This window comes from Onychomys torridus, chromosome 14 (genome assembly GCF_903995425.1).
Source record: "Onychomys torridus chromosome 14, mOncTor1.1, whole genome shotgun sequence".
NCBI classification, from domain to species: Eukaryota; Metazoa; Chordata; class Mammalia; order Rodentia; family Cricetidae; genus Onychomys; species Onychomys torridus.
The window spans coordinates 3,329,431-3,352,004 of NC_050456.1; the positions used below are offsets into that span (position 1 = coordinate 3,329,431).

The following is a 22,574-nucleotide window of genomic DNA, read 5'->3' on the forward strand; positions in this document are numbered from 1 at the left end:
TTTTAGGGTTGCTTCATTCAGTCAAAAATAAAACACAAAATTATATAGAAAACGAAATTGATTACAACAATTCTCTTTGTTTCTATTATTTAAACTCAGTATTTTTTACTCATATATTTCTCAAAAATCATTATTTTATTTCAACGTGTGTGTGTGTGTGTGTGTGTGTGTGTGTGTGTGTGTGTGTGTTATGTTAGACTGTAAGGGAATTCATGGGGTCATCTTTCAAAGGGTGGGTTAGAATGAGACCCATGAGCCATAATGCTTTTCCATTAGCCTGTCAATGGGGACCATTGGGAACAATCAAAACTAAATGTGTGGGTGAAGAAAACTATACCAGTTGAACTACTTGTTTAAAAGTGCTGGTGAGCTCCAGAAGAAACATTGATACTTTCTGCCCTTTGGGGCCATACTCTATCTTTACGGGTGCATGTAATCAGGTGCAGAATCACTCAGTTCTTAATGACTAAGCTCAGCTGCAATCGTTCCCACCAGGGTTTATCTGCCTTTCCCGAGATTCTAATAATTTGCATTGCGATCAATGAGGTGTGCTGTCACACGGTGGAAAGGAAGTGCATGGTTCACTCTTCAGAATTATTTAAAAATCTACACAGAGATTTCCTAGTGATTCAGCTTCACCAGGAGATCATGTTGCCGCAGGAACATCAGTGAATTGGTGTACTTGTGTGACCTTGATTTGTCTCATTAGCCAGCATCTAATATATGTTCTCAAGGATAGGGCCGTGTAACTCTGAAGTTGCTTTTAAAGCTTCACAATTATATAGCTTTCTGAAGTATGGTAACTCGCCCCCTTTTTAAAGTGAGAAGGTCTTTTGTAAGCTTTTAAGCCTTTGGTTTTCTTTAAGTAAATTTCCTCAATTACAAAAAAAAAAAAAAAAAAAAAAAAGGAAGAAAAGAAAAGAGCTAGCAAATATAATTGGCATGAATTTCTCTAAAACATCAAGAATATGGAATTTACAAAGAAATTTATTACAATTGTGAGTCTAGATTGACTTAACCCTTATGCAATGAAAGTAATTTTTACCTAATACTGAGTTACATTCAATTTCAGATTTCCTATTTCAAAGGGTATCTCAAATTTCTAAAATGTTAAACCAAGTACCAAGCCATTTTTGTATATATAATAAAAGTCTTTAAAATTAAAATGGTAATCCTAAAAAAACCAAGTGCATGAAAAATGTGGTCTGAGTGTCTAACAAAGGGGAGTTATGTAATTCTACGTGAGTGAGATCTTTCATCTTTGATTTACAGGTTGGAGTCCTCCCTAACTAAAACCACATTGTTCCATGGCTTTCATATCTTGGCCTTCTCTAAAACCTTGTTTTAATTAAGGTCTCTTTCAGATTTCTGAATAAAAGCATGACAATCTTCACTTATGGCTTTAATATATCCTTTGAGTTAGGAAAATATATAAAAAGAAACATCAATGTTCAAAAGCATTGTCAGATATTAAATATGTGAGGTATTTTACCTCACTGTCTTTAGGTGTTTGAGTTATACACTGAAATACAATTTTCAGAGGCAGCAGCTAACTTGCTTATATTTTACTTATTAAGCTGTTTTTAATCTCAGAAATAAATGTCTTTTATTTTGAACCTTTGCTAGAAAGGCTCCCTGTGCAAAGGTTAAATTCTGTGTGAGTTTCCATGTGAAGGCACGTCTCCCAGCTTAGCCTCATGCAAGGGACTCCAGATCATTGTCATCTTCATTGATGTATTTCTAAAATCTGGAAAACTAGGTAGCATCACTTAAGCCATATGCACTAAAATAGTTTTACAGAAGAATCAGATAACAAAAAGTGGGTGAATCTGAAAAGTAAATAATGTAAATTGAATACTAAAATCCCCTGAGTATTGGGGAGGTTTGTAATTTTTCTAAAAGAAGGAGGAAGTAGTGGGACCAAGAAAGAACGCTGAGAAAAGGTGTGCTGGATAGATCTGGAGCAAACTACAGTCCTTGAGAAGTTATGTGCTTTTCACAGCCTGCATAGCCCCCAAGGGATGCACCTCCAGAGCCACTGTGCTCAAGATGGAGTTGCATGGGGATGGAGAGACTTCACTCCCTGACAAAACGGCAAGTCTCTATCCTGCGAGAACTTGAAACAGATGTAAAATTCCAACAAGGTGCCCCACTGCACACTGTAGGTACAGTATGCAAGTTCCTTTGGACTGTCAGATTGTGATTTTTTCCCACTAGAACAAAGCCTCATCCCAGCTCCATCTTGAACTCTTACCAAAAAGGATGGAAGTGTGTTAGAACAAAGACAAAAGAGAAAGAGAGAGAGAGAGAGAGAGAGAGAGAGAGAGAGAGAGAGAGAGAGAGAGAGAGAGAGAGCCCAAAAGAAAAGGAAAAAATCTCTCAAACCCACAGAAATCTGTCTGTAATTCTCATCCACTCATAGCTGGAAAGAAACTCTGTAAACAACTTAAGTCTTCTTGAAAGTAAACTACACAGTAAAACACTGATCATAATGTCAGGAAGGAATATGTCTCAGGTTTTGCCTCTAATTTCACTGGCTGTCACAGCTTCTAAAATGGACAGTACCTAGCACTGTATTGAAGATTTCTAGCTCACACCGTTTCTGTGAGTGAGTGGGTCACTAGCATAAAAGTATGCTGGATGCAGTTTCTTCCAATCCTGGTTACTGTAACTTTAGAATCACAGTGGTTACATTTCAGGAATCTGTAATGCCCTTTCAAGTCCATCCAAAGAACAAGTGAAGCTGCTGTTCAGAATTCTGTGCCCAGTGTTTATGTTCCATCAAACCGTGCCACCCAGGCAGCAGACATGGCTGAGGGTGCTGGGGTTGGGGGGATACACAATGATGTCACACACAGGAAATATCGGGGGAGACTTGGCACTTCACAGGGCTGGTTCCTCTTCCATGGGCTCACCAGCCGTTCTGTAAAAATAAACAGGCAATCAGAATATGGCACAAGAGTACACAATGGCATTGTAGACTTTCATGCACAATCAAAGCTGATTTTTCAGCTCTCTCACATGTTTATTTGTGTCATTCAGTTATCCATAAATAGAGTTTCTTTCCTAGGCAGTATAAACAAATGTCAAGTGGAAAAACATTTTAGATTCAGGCAATCATTGGAAATTTTCCTGTTTATATTAAAACATGTCAGAATATTTTATAACTCTAGATTCCAAAATGTACATGTTTTGTGTCTTGGACAGTCCAATAATTTATTGAAAAAATTAGCTATGATATCCTATTTTAGGAGCAATGCAGTGATTTGTGGAACCATTTTTGCTAAGGAGAGTGAAGGATTCAGCTAGCTTCTGGAGCAGGCTCATCCAGGCTCTGGGTTTTGCTTCTTTTTTTTTTTTTTCATAACTGGATTGACCTTCTGCCGGAGGCATTCAAATCAAATTCTGAATTTGATTAGCAAATCACTGCTATAGACCTAACATTTTTATAAGAAACACAGTATGGTAGTATATAAATCATTAGTATTTAGCATTATAAGTGGTGTGTTCTGCTCAGCTAAAATACCAAAGCTAATTGCTTGAAAATTATACTTGAGAATTAACCTTAATTTAGTATCACACTGAAAGCATTTTAAGGCAAACTTTTACAATAATTTTTAATGCAGTCTAAAGTACAAATTGTAGTAAGAATCCGAATACATTAGGTAGTTGGGTTGTCCTGGGAAGTTGGGGGATTTGAGATGCTGGGACAATTGAGGTTGAGTCTGAACTCTGCAGGCTAGAGATGCAGTGACTGCTAACTACAACACTAGGCTCTGGGAAACCCAGCTTCAGCTATGAACCATGAGGAGAAAGATGCTCCTGACAGGATGAGTGAAGGAAAAAGCAGTAATAATGACAAAGAAGGGTGTGCAAACGACAAACACTGGAATACGTTGGATCCATTCCTTCATTATCTGTCATGCACATAGAATTATGTCAAGTGACACTTAATTGCAGTGTTGTGCTTATGTTGCCAGTAGGGGCACAATACACAGGCTGCAAATCTCTCTAGGGGACAGCACAGTGGGTAGATGGATGATTTTCACTTCGTGGTATCTATTTGAACCATTCTGTAATGGATCACTTTCATATGAGAAACCTTAGTATGCAGGATATGCAGCAACTGTGGAGACAAGCAGGCTAGATAGTCATGCTGTGTTATAGGCTTAAAAGGAAGAGAGCCAAGATCTCAATAAATCTTCAATTAGTCATTCTTAGTCAATGTAGCATTTTAATAACAAATTAAAAACACAAAATACACAAAATACATTGTCCTTGGAATGACAATAGAAAGATTTTAATATATCTTTTAGAAAATGAAGAGTAAAAATATTAGGCATTCATTACTCAATATTATCTGAAATGTAGAGTCCTAAAAGATTCCATGAGTAGTAATTTAAAAAAAAAGGAAAAGAGAAAGAAAGAAAAAAGAATTTCTTAGGAATGCCCAAGAATGTTCAAAATATAGAAATGGAGGATGTATTTAGGCTTCATCAATAAATGAAAAAAACAAAGTGAGTCATAGTTAAGATTTGTGTCTAATCATATTGATCAGTATTTGAAAAAGAAAAATCAAATTTAAGAAAACATTTTAATTTTTTTAAAAAATTACATATAAATATACATACTTAATTATATCTGATAATATGTGAATCAAAACTTGAAGAAAAAGCAAACGGACACTGAACTATCCCATTTCTAATCTAAAGCCACCAGACACAGGCATCCTGGAATCAGTGTGACTGGAATTCCACAGAAAGGACCCAGTCATCAGATGTGAAGGATGCTTGCTGACTCTTGGTGGAGGAGCATGCATTCTCCACAGGCACAAAGGAGGCTTTGACTTATCTCTTGAAACATGTGTGGGTAGAATATAAAGCTGTCCATTCAAAGAGTCCTGTCCCTGTGCTCTTTATAGAATCACTATAACTCTATGGAATCTCTATAGAATCTCAGGTAACTCAAACCAAGCAAGTGAAAGACCTGTAAGACAAGAACTTCAAGTCTTTGCAGAAAGAAATTAAAAGATGGAGTACAGATCTAAACAGAGAATTCTCAACAGAGAAATCTCAAATGGCTGAGAAACACTTAAAGAAATATTTAACACCCTTAGTCATCAAGGAAACGAAAATCAAAAGGACTCTGAGATTCCATCTTCCACTTGTCAGAATGGGTAAGATCAAACACTAATGACAGCTTATGTTGTAGAAGATGTGGAGCAAGGGGAACACTCCATTGTTGGTGGGAGTGCAAACTTGTACAGCCACTTTGGAAATCAGTATGGTGGTTCATCAGAAAATTGGGAATCGATCTACCTCAAGACCCAGCAACACCACTCTTGGGCATATAGCCAAAGGATGTTCCATTCTACCACAAGGACACTTGCTCAACTATGTCCATAGCAACTATATTTATAATAGCCAGAAACTGAAAATAGCCTAGATGTCCTTCACCCAAGAATGGATAAAGAAAATGTGGTACATTTACACAATGGAGTAATACTCACCTGTTAAAAAAATAATAACATCATGAAAATTGTAGTCAAATGGATGGAACTAGAAAAATTCACCTTGAGTAAGGTAATCTAGATCCAGAAAGACAAGCATGGTATGTACTCACAAGTGGATGTAGTAGTTTGAAAGTAATTGTTGTAATTGGCCCCCATAAGCTTATAGGGAGAAGCACTTATAAGGAGGTGTGGCCTTGTTGGGGTAGGTGTAGCCTTGCTGAAGGAAGTTTGTCACAGTGTAGGTGGGCTTTGAGGTCGTCTATGCTGAAGCTATACCTAGTATGGATACAGACTCTTTCTCCTGCCTGTGGATCAAGATGGAGAACTCTCAGCTCCTTCTCCAGCACCTGCATGTCTACCTGCAGGCTGCCATGTCCCACCATGATGATAACCATCTAAACCTCTGAACCTATAAACCACCCCAATTAAATGTTTCCTTTATAAAAATTGCCATGGCCATGGTGTGGCTTTTCAGCAATAGAAACCCTGACAAAGACAGTGGATATTATCTTTAAAGTAAAGGATAATCATGCTGTAATTCAAAGACCTAGAAAGGCTAAATAACAAGGAGGGGCACATGAATCTCCCTGGGAAGGATAAATAGAATTGATATAGCAGGTGGACTCGGGGCAGGTGGGGACAGGAACATGAGGGATCAGATGAGGAGAGGATGGAGGGAGAGAGTGCAAAAGGAGGCAACTAGAATTGGGGAGAATTTTGGGGGTGAAGTAGAAAAACTAATGCAATGGAAACCCCCAGGAATCTACGAGACTAAGCTAAGACTCCTACTAATAGGGGATACAGAGCCTGAATTGGCCTTCTCTCGTTACCAGGCAAGAATGTCAGTGGAGGAACTGGGACACAAAATCATTGACCTACAATTTGTACCATATGCAAAATGTACTGGGATACAGGTGGCACAAAAATTGTGGGAGTGGCCAATCAATGATTGGTCCACCTTGAGACCCATGCTACCAGAAAAAGCCCATGCCAGATACTGCCTGGAGGACCAGGAATCAGAGGCTGGATAGCCCAGAGATCTAGGATAGAACCAAACATGACTGGCAAAAAAAAAATAATAGACAATGAAATGATTCTTAATGATACTTGGCCATACTTGTAGATCGAAACCTAGCATAATCATTCATCAGAGAGGTTTCATCTGATGGAAACAGATGCAAAGATTCACAATTAAATCTTTAAATCCTCAGGGAATCCTGAGGAAGACGGCCAAGAAGTGTTGTAGGAGCCAGAGGGGTCAAGGACACCACAAGAAAACCCACAGAATTGACTAACCTGGAGTAGTAGGAGCTCACAGAGACTGAACTAACAATCAGTGAGCCTCTATGGCTCTCCTCTAGGTCCTCTGTATATATTATGTTGTATGTCATGATTGTGTGGCCTGGTGTTGTTGTGGGATTCCTAACAGTGGGACTGGGAGTGTCTCTCTTCTGACTGCTCTTGGGACCCTTTCCACATACTGGGATTGCCCTGTCCAGTCTTAATATGAGGAGTCTTACTCCAAATTGTTATGCCTTGTTTGTTTGATATTCCAGAAGGCCTGCCCTTTTATGAAGGGAAATGGAGGAAGAGTGGATCTTGGGGAGAGGGAGGTAGGGGGACACAGAGGAGAGAAAGGAGGGCAAGCTGTGGTCAGAAAGTAATATGTGAGAGAAGAATAAATAAATTAAAATAAAATGAACTACACCCACACACATATTACCAAGGTAATCAAGAAAGATAGCAAGAAAGAAAAACCACACAAGAGTTGTATACATATGCAACCTACCTGCCTCACAAAACTCAGTTCTGTGGAGTTCACATAGATTTTCTGTTTTAAAAGGTGTGTGTGTGTGTGTGTGTGTGTGTGTGTGTGTGTGTGTGTGTGTGTTCATCCATGTGAAGGTCAAGACAACTTTCTTGAGTCAGTTTTCTCAGTGTTATGGATATGGAAGTCTTGTCGGGCTTGGTCACAAGGGACTGTTGCTTGCTCACTCCTCACACGTTACCTAGTCCTACCTCACATCACTACTTCCTTTTATTCCCTTTTATTGTTAATTCTACAACACAGCAAAACTCTTTCTACTCTTTTATCTAATAAGGATTATTATCTAGATTACTCTACTGCACTTTAAAAAATAGCGAAAGCAGAAAGTGTGGTAAGGTTTGGATGTGGGTGTAAGGAGAAAGAGAGACATTGAGTAGTAGTGATACAGTCTGTGTTTTGCAAAAAGGAAGTTCTAGAAATGGAAGAAAGACTATGTTTCTGTTGTTCACACTCCTGGTGGCACATTTGAAAACCATTAACATGTAATTTTACTTTCAGTATAAAAAAGTTAAAATTATAGCAGTTTTATCCATATTAGCCCAATATTAGATACAAGCCAAGCACCAATCCACAGGTAAGTGGATAAACAAATTAGGATATGTTATATACTTGGTCTAATTAGTAATTACAAATGGGCAGAATACTGACTGTGAGGGACATGGACAGATGTCAAAAGTATTATGCTTAGTGGAGTGAGGGAAGCCAGATTACCAACCAATATGTAGCATACAATTCCATTTAAATGAAATTTAAGAATAAGCAGATGAATGGGTGGTGTTAAAAGGTGGTTGTGCCTCTGGTGGGACTGGTGTTCACTGGGAAAGCAGATCAGGGCATTGTGGAGTGGTATATGTGTTCTCCATCGAGCTTGATGTGGGTGTTGCTTACATGAGAGTGGTATAGGTAACTAGCACCATGTGGGCAGTTACCACAGGAAAGGTGTATTTTAGTTAAAAACTAATTAGGTCAGGTTTTTGTTGGAACCTAAAGCAGAGTTCAAAGAGAAGAAAGTTTTTGGAGAGAAGCAGGGGAGGGAAAAGTTGTCTTTACAGTCCAGAGATGGAAGCACAGAGCTTTCAGCAGAATACAACAGGGCTTGTTCTTACAGTTGCCTTTTTGTTTGTTTGTTTGTTTGTTTGGTTGGAGGTTGGTTGGTTTTGGTTTTTTGAGACGGAGTTTCTTTTCTCTGTTTAGCTCTAGCCGTCCTGGAACTCACTCTGTAGACGAGGCTGGCCTCGACTCACAGAGATCCACCTGCCTCTGCCTCCCGAGTACTAGGATTAAAGATGTGCACCATCAGCACCCTGGCTACAGTTTTGTTTTGTTTTTCTATTTAATTTAATTTTTTTTTATTTTACATACCAACCACAGTTCCCCTTCCTTCCCCTCCTCCCTCTATCCCTCCCCACCCCCAACTCCCCATCCACTCCTCAGATAGGCTGAAGGCCTCCCATGGGGAGTCTGCAAAATCTGGTACTTCAAGTTGAGGCAGGACTAAGCCCCTCCCTCATGCATCAAGGCTAAGCAAAGTATCCCGCCACACGGAATGGGCTTCCAAAAGCATTTTCATGCACCAGGGATAGATCCTGGTCCCACATGTACTGTTCTGTTTTTAAATAGCTTCCTGGTTACCAAATAGAAAAATGATAAGAAAGGAGACTTGAGAATAAGAAAAGGGCTGTAAATACTTGAATGAGAGATTAAAGTAGGCTGTAGTGTGTATGTGTAGTACAGATGTAGGAAAAACCACCCCAGTTATTGCCTCTATCTTGAATCTCACTTGTGTAAGCCTTTTCCCACAGAAATTCTTGCTTAATTTCAGCCAGAAGGACTGTAGTGACTGAAGAAATGTAAAGGAGATATGACCTGCTACTGGCTGTCAAGACAGAGGATGAAGACATGAGCCAAGGAATGTTAGGCAGCTCCTAGAAGAGGAGGAAAGGGACAGACTCTTCCCGGGAACATCTGAAAAGGAAGGAAGCCTAGCGACCCGGGCTGAGTGCGAAACCTGCACCATTTGGAACTACAGAATCTCCATCTTAATTAAGTAGTTAATTTTTAATATTTTTTTAATAGAAGCAGTAGAAGACTGCAAAGTAAGTTGGTGACCTTGGCTGTGAACACTTTGTTAGGCATGTGGGAAATAAATCAAAGGTGTCTAATTGAATGTACATGATATTCCCCCTGCTCATTCTACACATCAGACAGCAGTCCTGTAACTATCTGCTCAACTTCCATTTTCCCCTTTGCCCTTAAATGCAGTTCCATTAAATATGACTCTTGAATTACTCTAATATAACTCTCCATTTACAAAGATATTTCATACACTATCCCTACGATATTGTCTTAGCTAAACCATCTTTCCGATGTAAGACTAATATAGAGTTGGGCTAGCTAACATGCTCTCAAAATGGGGATTGCCAATTTATACCAAGAAAAAGTGCAATATTTATTTCCTTTGAAGTCATAGCCAATGGAGAGACTAGTATCATCTGGGTACCACATTGAAATCCTTTAGTATTTTAAAAGTGTTTGTCTTCCAAAAATACTCCTTTGATTATTCAGGAAATTATATAAAATACATAATATTTGTATGCTTTTGGAGGTGTTTTAGCTAACTACACAATATGTAATAAAGTCAACTTACTACTAGGTGGTTATGCAGTGTTGATCTCCTGGTTTTTAACCAAGAATAGTAGAGTATTATATAGAATGCACAGATGTCTAGGTATTGTCTCTATATTCTTACAGGCCACTGGATCATGAACAACTTCTTAGGGGAAGAACAAGTACAGTAGAATAAAATGAAACTGAAGGGAATGTCCAATGTAACCCATATTGGGAATTTCCTATGTATCAAGTGTTGGGCTGTGTTCTTCACATGTTTTTTAATCTCATATTCATAAGAATCAGCTGCCCTCTCCTAGAGCCAAGTCTTTCTTCCCAGAGCAGTAAGGACCAGAATGAGCAGGAAGAAGAAATGGGACACTAAGCTCTTGAGGCATCCCAGTCTCCTCAGAGTTCTATTTAATTTTGTTACCTTTCAATAAATTTAATGCTATTTTATAAAGAATGTAGACAGGCCCCTACAGGATCATTGAATGTACCAGGTCAGATTTCACCCCTGCTCTGAGACTGTATTATGTAGTGAAAACACATAACATAGGTGTGTTCCAAGAAGGTGAGAGGCAGAAGGATGTGTGCTAGGGCCTTTCTTCTTTTCACTATGAAACGTCTTCATCTGAGAGAGCTTTTCAGCTAATGCTTCATTGACACTGAGAGAAAACTAAAAATGCAATTATTTTGGAATATTAGCCTACAAACCAATGCTTAAAATAATGCTGCACAGAGTAACACCAGAGAGTTGCATAATTTGTATGTCAATTCCTAGCAGCCATAGACACATACTCTCAATGTCCAGGAAAGTTGAACAACCATGTTTCTTTTTGTGTTAGATATGAACATGCATTAAATGGCATAAGTTTTTATACAAGTTATCATATTCAGAAAAACAGTATCAAGGTCCTTAGGCTCTGTGGATAAGCTATTCAAAATGAAGACCTGAGATTTTAGTGAGCTCTCTGCTTATGGTACCTTATCTTCCCAAAAAGGTAGCTGCTGTGGGATGTTCTGTATGTCAAATGTGTTGATCTGATTGGTTAAAATAAATAAAGTGCTGATTGGCCAGTAGCCATGGAGGAAGGATAGGGTAGGCGGGACAAGGAGAAGAGAATTCTGGGAAGTGAAGGCTGGAGCACTGCCATGACAAGAAAGATGTAAGGTACTGGTAAGCTACGAGCCACGTGGCAAAGTATAGATTAATAGAAATGGGCTAAATATAAGCATAAGAGCTAGACAATGATAGGCCTGAGCAAATGGCCAAGCAGTTTAAATAATATAAGTGTCTGTGTGTTCATTTTATAAGTGGACTACTGGACTGCTGGGGCTTAGTGGGACCTGGAGAGAAGCTCTCCAACTACAGGTAGCTATTCCACAAACTCCAAGCCTCTGAAGCAAACCTTTCTGCAGGCTTTAAAGATGATACAAAGGCTTGAAACTACCTCTTTTGTGAGAAAAGACAACAAAAGACAAAAAATTAAATAATTAAGGACATAAGAGATACATTCAGCTAATCAAACATGATTCACCCTTCTGTAGACAGCTCAGACTGATATGCGAACTTTTAACTTTCACTTTTTGTTTCCTACTGAAAAAGGAAAGGACTCAGCAAAGAAGTCTGGAGTGCCAATGTGCTCCAAATCCTTAATGGCAGGTCACCCTGAAGTCATGGGGGGCAGACTGGCCTTTCCTCTAGGAGGAAATTAAAGTCTGTTACCAACTTTCTCAAAGTGGAAACTCAGAGGCACAAACAGCTACAAATGCACATCACAAATCTTCCAGGAATGCTGTCCTAGCAAACAAGATAGAAACAAATACTACAGCCTGCCTCTAAACAATCCACTGTATATAACCAAGTCTATACTCTTAGTTTTCTCTGACTCCCTCATGTGGGCATGCTCTAGGGTTTGTTTTCCTCTTTCTGCAGATCCACCCATCACTCCCTTCCCATTTAAGTCCTTTGCCACCAAAAAATTACACGTGACTGCCGTGTATTTGGGAATGATCCCTAGCATGAGTTCCACTGGCCAGTCTTTCCCTAGCACTGTGTTCTTCAAGGCCCATCAGTGTAGTCATAAAGATGAAATGGCTGTTACCCCACCCCCATTCAAGAAAACGAACAGAAAATACTTAAAATGGTTCTTAGCCAGGAGCGTTTTATCCCTTATTCACTAGTGGTAAATGAGTCAGATATGAGTTGGCCAAGAAAAGGGCTGCCTTACCCAGAATCTGAGTATGAAATGAGTCATCTCACTCCAAACACCAATATATCCTCCAAAATAACTGGCAAGAATTTTCTATAAAAAGAATTTGCTTTTGCTCTTTCCATCCATTTGACTCTGTTTTTTTCCTAATTTTTCAATTTCCTGTGTGATTACAATATTGCCTTCACAACAAAGGCCCAGGGACCTTGCTTTTGTCTTGCCTGCTGTGCAGGGAGACAATTCTGATAGCAACCTTGCTTTCTCTCCACTCCACCCCCACCCAGCCATTCTCCATCATCCCTTTCATGAAAGTCATACGCAGTCTAACTGAAACACAGAATCTGTTTCTAGAAGATTTTTGTCTGCCCTTTTGTTAAAGGAAATAAAAAAACACAGAAAATAGTTCAAGTCAAACCATTTTCTTCTCCTCAAGAATGAAACTATCATAATTGGTATAATTTGTCTATAAAGGATAAATAGACATGAAACCAGGCTTCCACTCTGCCTTCCTGTTCATCAAGACACTGCTATTCACATTCCCTACATGTCATCAGTGGAAGATTAGAGTCACTGAGAACTGATGCTGGGCTAATTCTTACAGATTATCAGGAGCCAAGCACATGATTTACCATAGAATAAGCAAATATGATTGTAGAGGCAGCTCCTGCCAAAGGGCCGAGATTTTTATATCAGTTGGGGTTCACAACATCCCATATTATTGTTAATTATTCCAAGCTCTGCAATTTCATGGGCAGACTTACTTAGAATTCACTTCCCCAGGGTAGAATTCGCCTCATTTTTCTGTATTAAAGGGTTTCTAAGGAATAGCTTTGCTCCTTTATATCCAACACTAACAGATGTTAGTGTCCTCAGGTTTATGGCCCTCAGATGACAGACAGCTAGCTGGTTTTGGCCTTGAGAATAATTGCAACACCTTTGGATTATGAACTTGCTTCAGTTCTTAGCTGGGAACAGCATGGGGCTAGTTCATAATATCAAAGATGTAAAATACGTTTTCTCCAGATACTGCAAGAAAATGTCTTCTAATTCAGTAACACACAAGTGTTCTCCCCATTGATAATTTTCTCCTAAACTGGTTAGAGCAAGAGAAAACATAGGCAGAAAAATGAAATATCTTGTTCAGTTCTTCAACAGTTTGGGCCCAAACAAGATGTTAAATCCATTAACTTGGGAGTATCCAGTAAGGCAGGAAAGCCAGAACCGCTCACATTCTCGTGTTTGGCAAGTGACAGGCTCTGTGTAATTAGTACTGATGTTACTGATGTAGGAAGTGGAAGTTCCTTCTCAGAAGCAAGCCCCAGAGCTTCTGCCGAGTCTTGAGTGACATATGCCCAGAGAGATGTGACCTTGCAGTCTGCTATGGAAAGCACCAGCAGGGCCGGTGACAGTGGACTGTAAAGACATATTGAATGTAGTGTTTTCACCAGCATGAGGAAATGGGCAGGGAAATGTACAAACTGACAATGCTTTCTTCCACGGTAAACAAACAAGCATAACCTGAGGCTAGCGTGACCCGCCCCACCCCAGTCTAGATACATATGAAGAGAAATGAGAACACTTTCTTGTGTAATAGAGAATAAAATCAGGCTCATTTCTCCTACTCTTTCATGCACACTCCTGTCTCCTTGACAAGCGCCTTCCATCTTTATCCATTTAGACTCAAGGAGACTCATGTATGTGTGCAGTTGCTGGCCCCTGACCAGCATCCCATGCAACTTCACCTTCCTCTGTTCCCTTTGTTATATCAGAAATTTCCAATGATGAGAGGAAGAAAGAGAACATCTGGGAAAACAGAGATAAGGAGGGGGAGATGTTAAGTCCCCAAGCAGCTGTTTCCAAAGTGATCTGCACTAAATTACCCAACAAGGAGAAGTTCTTCTCACCACGTAGCTCACATTCTTCCTTTCCCTATGAGCTCTGTGCTCCAGGTCTGCTTTTCCCAGGAAGAATGAAACAATTGAGTTCTCCACAGCCTGTAAGCACATACTCTGCCATCCATGGCTTTGGAGAAAACAGGTGGAGGAAGTAAAAGAGACAGGTGAAGAAGAAGCAGGAAGAAAGTTCCAGAATTGTAGCAAGGAGTCTGGACATTACTGAACATATGATTCCCCTGTACTGGTTCCATACCTGCCATCTTCCTGAGCAAATGGCTGTTCCACATCTACTGTCAGAGAGGCTAGTGCAGAAACAGTCTCTGACTCCTCTTGCAGTTGAGAACCAGGCAGAGTACAGCCCCTCGTAAAAGCCACCATCTTGATCGACTTCCAGTACTTGCCTAGAAAAAAAAAAAATCCACATGTTTTGTAGGAATTTTAGTTAGATCAATAGTAACCACAGTATGATTACAGGTTCAAGTCCTTTTGCTATTCAGCTGTAATTTGGTTTCTGAACTGCTGTGATTAAGTCCTTTTGGGGGGAATCTAAGGATGCCAAGTTGTGAAGTACTCATGTTCCGAAGCCAAGATCCCTGCCTTGCTTGGAAAGCAAGAGACCAAGGAATAATCCGTGCTCTAACGGGCTTGCTCACAGACTGACAGATGTCCCTACAACTAAAAAGCAAACCCTAGGCATTGTGCCCTATGGGAAAGCCTCAAGAGATCCAGGTAGAAGTCTTCTGGAGAAAAATGAATGAAACAGCAATGTTAAAATTCACTACTTGAACCAACTTGCTTTTTAAAAATGAAGTTGGAATACCAAAAAAAAAGAAAACCCAGAGATGCCAGCATGAATTGAAAGACATCTTTGCCAGAACAATCAGGTTTGTTAGTCCTGGATGTTCTTTCGTTCTCAACCCCAGGGTGTGTACTAGAATAATAATTGATTTAAAACTTTAATATATGCACTGGCTGATGTTGGAACTCGTCCATATATCATATTGATCTTTCTTCTCCCCCTCCCTCCCTCTCTTCCTTCCTTCCTTCCTTCCTTCCTTCCTTCTTTCTTTCTTTCTTTCTTTCTTTCTTTCTTCTCTTCCTTTTTGTTTTTTGGCACATAAGAAGAACAGGAGGAAAGCTGGTCATTTCTTGTAGAAATGTCAATTGGAGAAATATCCTAGAGCAGAGGCAAAGGTTTTACAGCCACTAAGACTCATTTTATTTATATTTTTTAATTGTTAGTTGTCTCAAAGACTCTTTCTATACTCTGACAAGACTGTGCAGTTTCAAACTTTCTCTGTGGGCTCACCAACAAGGAGAGAATTTGGCATGCCAAGAGTTTGCTTATTTTAAAACAAATTATTGCTTGAGAGCAGAAGGCAGATCTACACTGAACAGCAAAGTAAGATCACAGCCCTGGGTCCACTTTTTAGCCATTTTTATATTGTGTGTAACTCTTACTAGGACTTTGTCCTTTCCAGTTCTAACATATAAAAGAAGAGCCAGTCTGTCCATCCATTCTTTCACCAGCATGACCTTCAGATGTAGTACTACTCTTACCATCATCACAATTCTGACCATAGTCTAGGACTCTCAAAGCTTTAACATCTTACCAGACAGCAAGTATGCTAATGAACTCCCAAAGTCTTTTGAAAATTAATGCTGTACCAGATTTTACTGACTTCATGAAAGGGATGGCCCTGTTGAGGAGCTCTGTTAGTTGATAATATCAGTTCTGTAAGGTAAAAAGCCTCAGAGATCTCATAGGAGAGAGGAGTAGCATAACTTCTTATGGTGATGGCAACATAAGAGAAATTTCTAGGGGCAAAAAAATGATGCTTGAAAACAAGCAAAAGCCAATGAAACTAAAATGGAAGGAGGCACAATGCCAAATGCCCCTGGCAGAGGAAACAGGAAGTTGCATGAGTTCTGACAGCTCTGTGGCTTATTGAGGACCATCCACTGCTAGGTACAAGTATGACACAGTATTAATCTGGAGTGCAGTTTGATAGGCAGAGGCTAGTTATCTTGCAGTTTTGAATCGGAAATAGAGAGAGCTAAGATTTCTTTTCAAAAGTTTGCTCTGGAGAGACCACAAAAAACAGATCGACAGGTGATATGAGTGGAAACAGAAGAACAGTTTCATATCTTGCCTAAGTAGAGGAAGAAAGGACACCTATCTAAAGTCAATAAAGCTTTGGAATAAGACTGAGGAGACATAGACAGAGGCTTATTTTTCAGCATCCCTACTATCTTTCAACTTTGAAAGTTATTCTGACAGTTCCATTCTAAGTCTTAAACTTTTCTAGATAGCAATGCCGTTATTATCTAACCCAAGTCAGAATTCTACCACCAAGTAGATAGATCTGTATCAGGCCTCAGGAGGTATCATTACCAAGCATCGTTTTAGCACAGAATATCCATGAAGCTAATGCTCCACACACTTACTTGTAGATAATATGACATATTCACAGCATCCATAGGCTTGGCTCCCCTTGCCAAGCACTGGATATGTTTCCTCAAGAAGAGAGTTCTTGACCATAAAAGAAACAGATGTATTTGTATCTACCAGATGATGAGGAAAGACAACATGAATTATAGGTAACAACTTTTAAGGAGAACAGCTAACAGTGATGGCCCTTCAAATGTTACTATATGTATACAAGTAGCAGGAAAGCCTTAAATTGGTGAAGGCTTTTTAAGATATAATTTAACATGTATAAAATATACTGCAAAGTTAAGATTGAAGTTTGACTTTTATCCAAATATATGACTTATTGATTCAGAAATAACCCAAAACTTTAAGTTCAATCTAGGCAAAGCCTATCAAAACAAAGGAATAATCAACATTAGTAATACAATGATAATCTGTCTTCATAAAAGAGAAAAATTTAAATGGAGGCAGGTACAACCCAAACTGTGAAATATATAGCCAGCTCAAACCTATTTATGGATTATGTTTTCACATGACGTGTGGATTTTTTTCTTTTCAGAAACATGTGCAAAAAAAAATCATATCTAATGGCTTGGAAGTAATAATGCCACTAGAACGTAAGAGAAATGATCCAAGATTTGGAATTGGAGTTCTTGGGGACTGCTATTCATAAAGTAAAATATTAGTAACTTGCCACTTCTAGAGTTTCTCTCTGATGGCAATAAAACTGAGAGAGAAGGAGTTTGCACTGAAACTGGACGAACACCAGTCCTCTTCAGTCATGTCCTTTATCCTCACTCATTTTTCCGCCATGTGAATCTTCCCACTTTTCAGCACATTTTTAAAAGAAAAGAACTATTTACCCTTCATCATTCTGCATTTTTGTTTTATCTGGCTAAGGGAGAGTGAAGAATGAATCTACAATAAAAGCACTAGGTAGATAGTGGAATACAGCCAGACCAGAGCGGGAGGTGTGAAGTGTAGACAGTTTTCCTGGGTCAGAGAGGATGCCAGGGGGGGTCTTACAGGGATTGTCGGACTGGAGGCAGCACTAGATTACTCTTTTGAATGCCCGATTAGAATAAACAGGTAGCTTTTGACTTATGGAGATTTGGGATGGAAATCACCCACTGACCTTGAAGTTTCTCCTTTCAGAGCCTACTCTCAGTTTGAAACTTCTGGCCATGCCAAAGCTCTCCTTCACCATTGTGTTGGAAACCTTGGAGCTACTCAGACAGAGATTTATAGATTTCACTTTCTTGCTGTTTGATGAGACCCCCTTCACCTTTACACGCCATGTTCTCCAGGTGGAAGACTAGCACTAACTTCCAACCATATCAACACTTGGGAGTTGTGAGAGGCCCAGACCCATGCAGCTTCTTCTATTTGCAAGTTCTCTATAACTTCTTTTTTTCCCTTTTTCTTTCCAAGTCAGGGTTTCTCTGTGTAGCTTTTGCCTTTCCTGGATCTCAGTTTGTAGACCAGGCTGGCCTCAAACTCACAGAGATCCACCTGCCTCTGCCTCCCGAGTGCTGGGATTAAAGGCATCTGCCACCACCGCCTGGCTTCTCTATAACTTCTTAATAATTGTTAAAATCCACTTGTTATAGCTAAATGGAGAATTTTATGAGTATCCAAAATATTGCATAGATATAAAAATATACTCTTAAAACTTGACATATGAATTGAGTGACCAGTTAATGTTTTCATAAAAATTGGTACAAGTTCACCATTAGTGCTGCAATTTTTTTGAAGCTAAACAGGGATATAATAAAAATCCTATTTCATGGTTTGAGTGTTTGTTGGTGAAGAAATTATTTTTTATCTGAAAGACCAATAAAGTAGTGTTATTCAAATTCTATTTTAACAGCTAAAATTCATTTTTAGAAATAAAACTTATGTAAGTCATATATATCAAAGCATAATAACCAATTTTTGTATATTGACAATCTGAATATTAACAAATAACATGAGCAAAATGTGGTACTTCAAATGAGAAATGGTTGCATACACTGTGTATTTGAACAGATGCTGTGGAGAATGGTGCCATGGTTACAGATACTGTGGAGAATGGTGCCATGGTTACAGATACTGTGGAGAATGGTGCCATGGTTACAGATACTATGGAGATGGTGCCATGGTTACAGATACTGTGGAGAATGGTGCCATGGTTACAGATACTATGGAGATGGTGCCATGGTTACAGATACTGTGGAGAATGGTGCCATGGTTACAGATACTATGGAGATGGTGCCATGGTTACAGATACTATGGAGATGGTGCCATGGTTACAGATGCTGTGGAGAATGGTGCCATGGTTAAAGATGCTGTGGAGATGGTGCCATGGTTACAGATGCTGTGGAGAATGGTGCCATGGTTACAGATACTGTGGAGAATGGTACTATGGTTACAGATGCTGTGGAGAATGGTGCCATGGTTACAGATACTGTGGAGAATGGTGCCATGGTTACAGATACTGTGGAGAATGGTGCCATGGTTAAAGATGCTGTGGAGATGGTGCCATGGTTACAGATGCTGTGGAGAATGGTGCCATGGTTACAGATACTATGGAGATGGTGCCATGGTTACAGATACTATGGAGATGGTGCCATGGTTACAGATGCTGTGGAGAATGGTGCCATGGTTACAGATGCTGTGGAGAATGGTGCCATGGTTACAGATACTGTGGAGAATGGTACTATGGTTACAGATACTGTGGAGAATGGTGCCATGGTTACAGATGCTGTGGAGAATGGTGCCATGGTTACAGATACTGTGGAGATGGTGCCATGGTTACAGATACTGTGGAGAATGGTGCCATGGTTACAGATACTATGGAGATGGTGCCATGGTTACAGATACTATGGAGAATGGTGCCATGGTTACAGATACTGTGGAGAATGGTGCCATGGTTAAAGATGCTGTGGAGATGGTGCCATGGTTACAGATGCTGTGGAGAATGGTGCCATGGTTACAGATACTATGGAGATGGTGCCATGGTTACAGATACTGTGGAGAATGTTGCAATGGTTTTTCAAGAGTTTATAATAAAGTTTCCATAAGATCGATAAATCCCATTCCAGATATTTACTCTGGGGAAATTAAAACTGTGCCTACACCAAATCTGCATGTGAATATTCATAAAATTTTATATAGAGTTGCCTGAACTAAATATGATCCTGATGTTTCACATTAGGGAAATGGATGTGTAAACTGTGGTTTATCCAGACAACGAACACTACTCAACAATAAAATAAGTAAACTAGTGATACAATCAGAGGGGGCATGAGGATTTGAATGGATTTTGCCAAATGAAACAAACCAGACTCCAACAGACACATATTTTTATTATTCCATTTATATATCTTGCTGGGAAAGCTGAAACTGTAGACTAGAGAAAAAGTTAATGGTTCCCATGAATTGATAGTGATGAAGGAGATGACTGTACACAGGCAAGATTGGGGCAATTTTCACAGAGACAAGCTGAGTTAACACTAAGATGGTACCATCTCTCTCTCTCTCTGTCTCTCTGTCTCTGTCTCTGTCTCTCTCTCTCTGTCTCTCTCTCTCTCTCTCTCTCTCTCTCTCTCTCTCTGTGTGTGTGTGTGTGTGTGTGTGTGTGTGTGTGTTTAGGTGAAAGGCCACCTGCTTTGTCACTCAAACTGTGGTTGGGAATTAGCAAATTTTAACATCCTGTCCCCAATAACACTCCTACTTGAACATTTTGTTTTAAAATCAGCATCTAGAATTAAGTAGAATAATCTCCATTATGCATTACTGTGTGATCAATTATCTGTTTACCTATAACTGTCCAGATCAGTGTTTGGGAACACTGAATACAAAAATAAATAAAATATGGTTTTCACTCCACACAGATATAAAGAAAATCCATGTTGGTGGAGATATGATTCTATACATTTACAGGAAATAATTCTTTATCTTTATAGTCATACAACTGTTCATTGATAAAAATAAAATTTATGGTTTGTAAATTTCTGAAAATAATTAAGGTGTGGGGAAACCCCAAATGGAAGACAAATGATAAATAATGTGAATAATTATATCATAAAATCTTAACATTTGCATGCTGAAAGGAGAAGAGTAAAGAGCTAACCTAAATAATTAAAAATTAGTTTTGACTAGATGATACAAGGCTAGGAACACAAAGACTCTTGTTTGCATCCTGCTTCAGGTGGTATGGATTCGCAACTCTGAAACTGTTTCATAGGCATATGAGTTAAAGATAAGTAAATATATTAAAAATGATGAGAGCCATATTACTTGCTTCTAGGGGAAGATATAATAAATAAGGAAAGGTAAAAGGCTAGAACGAACCCTGAAGTGTTGGGTTTGCATCAGAGATATCGGTAGGAAATATGTTCTACAAATATATATATATTTAGTCCCAGTCAGTGAGAAAGTGTGGAAGCAATGGTGCCCCAGTAGCAAGGAGAAGTATCTCATTTTCTAAATACATTTCACTTGGAAAGGTCCAGAGCTCTTTGGAGATGGATGTAAATCCAGGACAGAAGCAGTGTGATGATGACCCTTGGTGTCAACTTGAAATTGGTTAGCGTGACCCCACATTTCCTTCAATATTATTTTAAGAGTATTTCTGGATGAGATTAACATTTGATAAAGTAGTCTCAATAATCCCCAATGTGAATGTTTATGGAGAACACAAGGCTAACCAGGGAAATTCTATCTGTCTCTGAGTGGGGACATCACTCTCCCACATCTGTCTTTGGACTTTATCTGGAACTTACACCATTGAGTCTTCTAGTTCTCTGGCCTGCAGACTCAGCTCAGAACTTTCACCAGTTCTCTTGGCTCTTCATTTTGGCAAAATCATGTTTTGGGGTTCCCATGTCCCCACAAAAGTAGAACAGACTGCTTTTTCCCTCTGGAGAACTCAGAGTAGTGCAGGCAGGAAAACTAAAGTGGCATGTCCGTGATGAGCTCAGACAAGTCTGCAGAAAGTAGGTTGACACCAAAGCAGACGGACCTAGGTCATGGGGCCAGTCTGAAGGCATGCTCTTCTAGAGAGACAGCTAAACTGATTTGAGTTGAGAGGATAATATTATATTGTAACCCAGAGAATAAGTAGCTATGGATTTAATCAAAATTAATTTAAAATAGAGTGGTATAAATGTTACTAGATATGATGGCATCGGTGCCGGGGTGGTTCTGTCTAGGGATGTCAGAATGAGACAATAGAAATAACTAGTGTAGAACATTGGTGTCTTTGAAAAAAAATGAGTTTCCCCGAGGGTTGTTGTTTTTTTTTAAGATGGGAGGAATTATATAGTGTTTGTTGCTGGAAGAATGGCTGGAAGAACACAGATTGGTGGCCACTGTTTTTTCTAAGCAAGGTTTGTTGCTGACATTAGAGAAATGGGAAGGGGGCTCAGAAACAAGAAGAATGAAGTTGGAAAAAGTTGTTTGAAAGGTAGAGAAGACTGACCTGAGACACACCAGGATTGTAATGGACCCATTTGAGTTCTATGATCAGAAATGTACAATAAACTCAACCTCTGTGCTTTGGGTCCATATCTTGGGGACTTGTTTGTTTGGGTCTAGTGTTGCTAATAGTTATTTGTAGACCTTACCCAGAGTTTACATATTCTTAGATTATTAAGAGAGATGGGCAGGACTGTGGCAATGCAGATTGAGAAGTAGAAAGTCAACTCATTTTAAATATTATTTCATTATTAGTATTCACAGAACTCAGCAAAGGAGAGAACTGGATGGTGAGTGAGGAGAAACAAGGATTTAAAAACTAGAAATAACCCAGAGACCTCGTTGTGTATGTCAAGCATGGTATGCATATGGCTAATACAGTCATGCATCCATCCTTGCAGGGACGGGTTGCCAAGGCCAGTTTATAATTCAGTTTTCATCCTTCCCTCACATCTGCTAAGACAATAACAGATGCTCATCTGCTGTCCAGGCTCCTCTTGATTTCTTTCTCATTTTTTATTTCTGTGTTTGTCTTTGAAAAAAAAAGAAGAAGGAAGAGCCAGATTATTATTTCAGTAAAATTTTATGCAGGACTGAAGGTGAATGACCATTCTTCATCCAT

General features: G+C 39.3%; 1 protein-coding gene across 8 annotated transcripts in view; it reads right to left on the minus strand.

The window, feature by feature from the left end:
* Nucleotides 1-2,361: 2,361 nt before the first annotated feature.
* Nucleotides 2,362-22,574, minus strand: part of Hdac9 (histone deacetylase 9) — an 893,084-nt gene continuing 872,871 nt past the window's right edge. For 7 of the 8 annotated variants that reach the window (XM_036205789.1, XM_036205785.1, XM_036205783.1 and 4 more), the window contains 2 exons: nt 14,312-14,459; nt 2,362-2,923 (listed from right to left, as the gene is read on the minus strand). In XM_036205789.1, the coding sequence (XP_036061682.1) occupies nt 2,884-2,923; nt 14,312-14,459 (188 nt within the window). In that variant the 3' untranslated portion in view covers nt 2,362-2,883. Of the gene's footprint in view, nt 2,924-14,311; nt 14,460-16,506; nt 16,592-22,574 lie in introns of those variants that run through there. The other variant, XR_004946518.1, reaches the window with a different exon arrangement.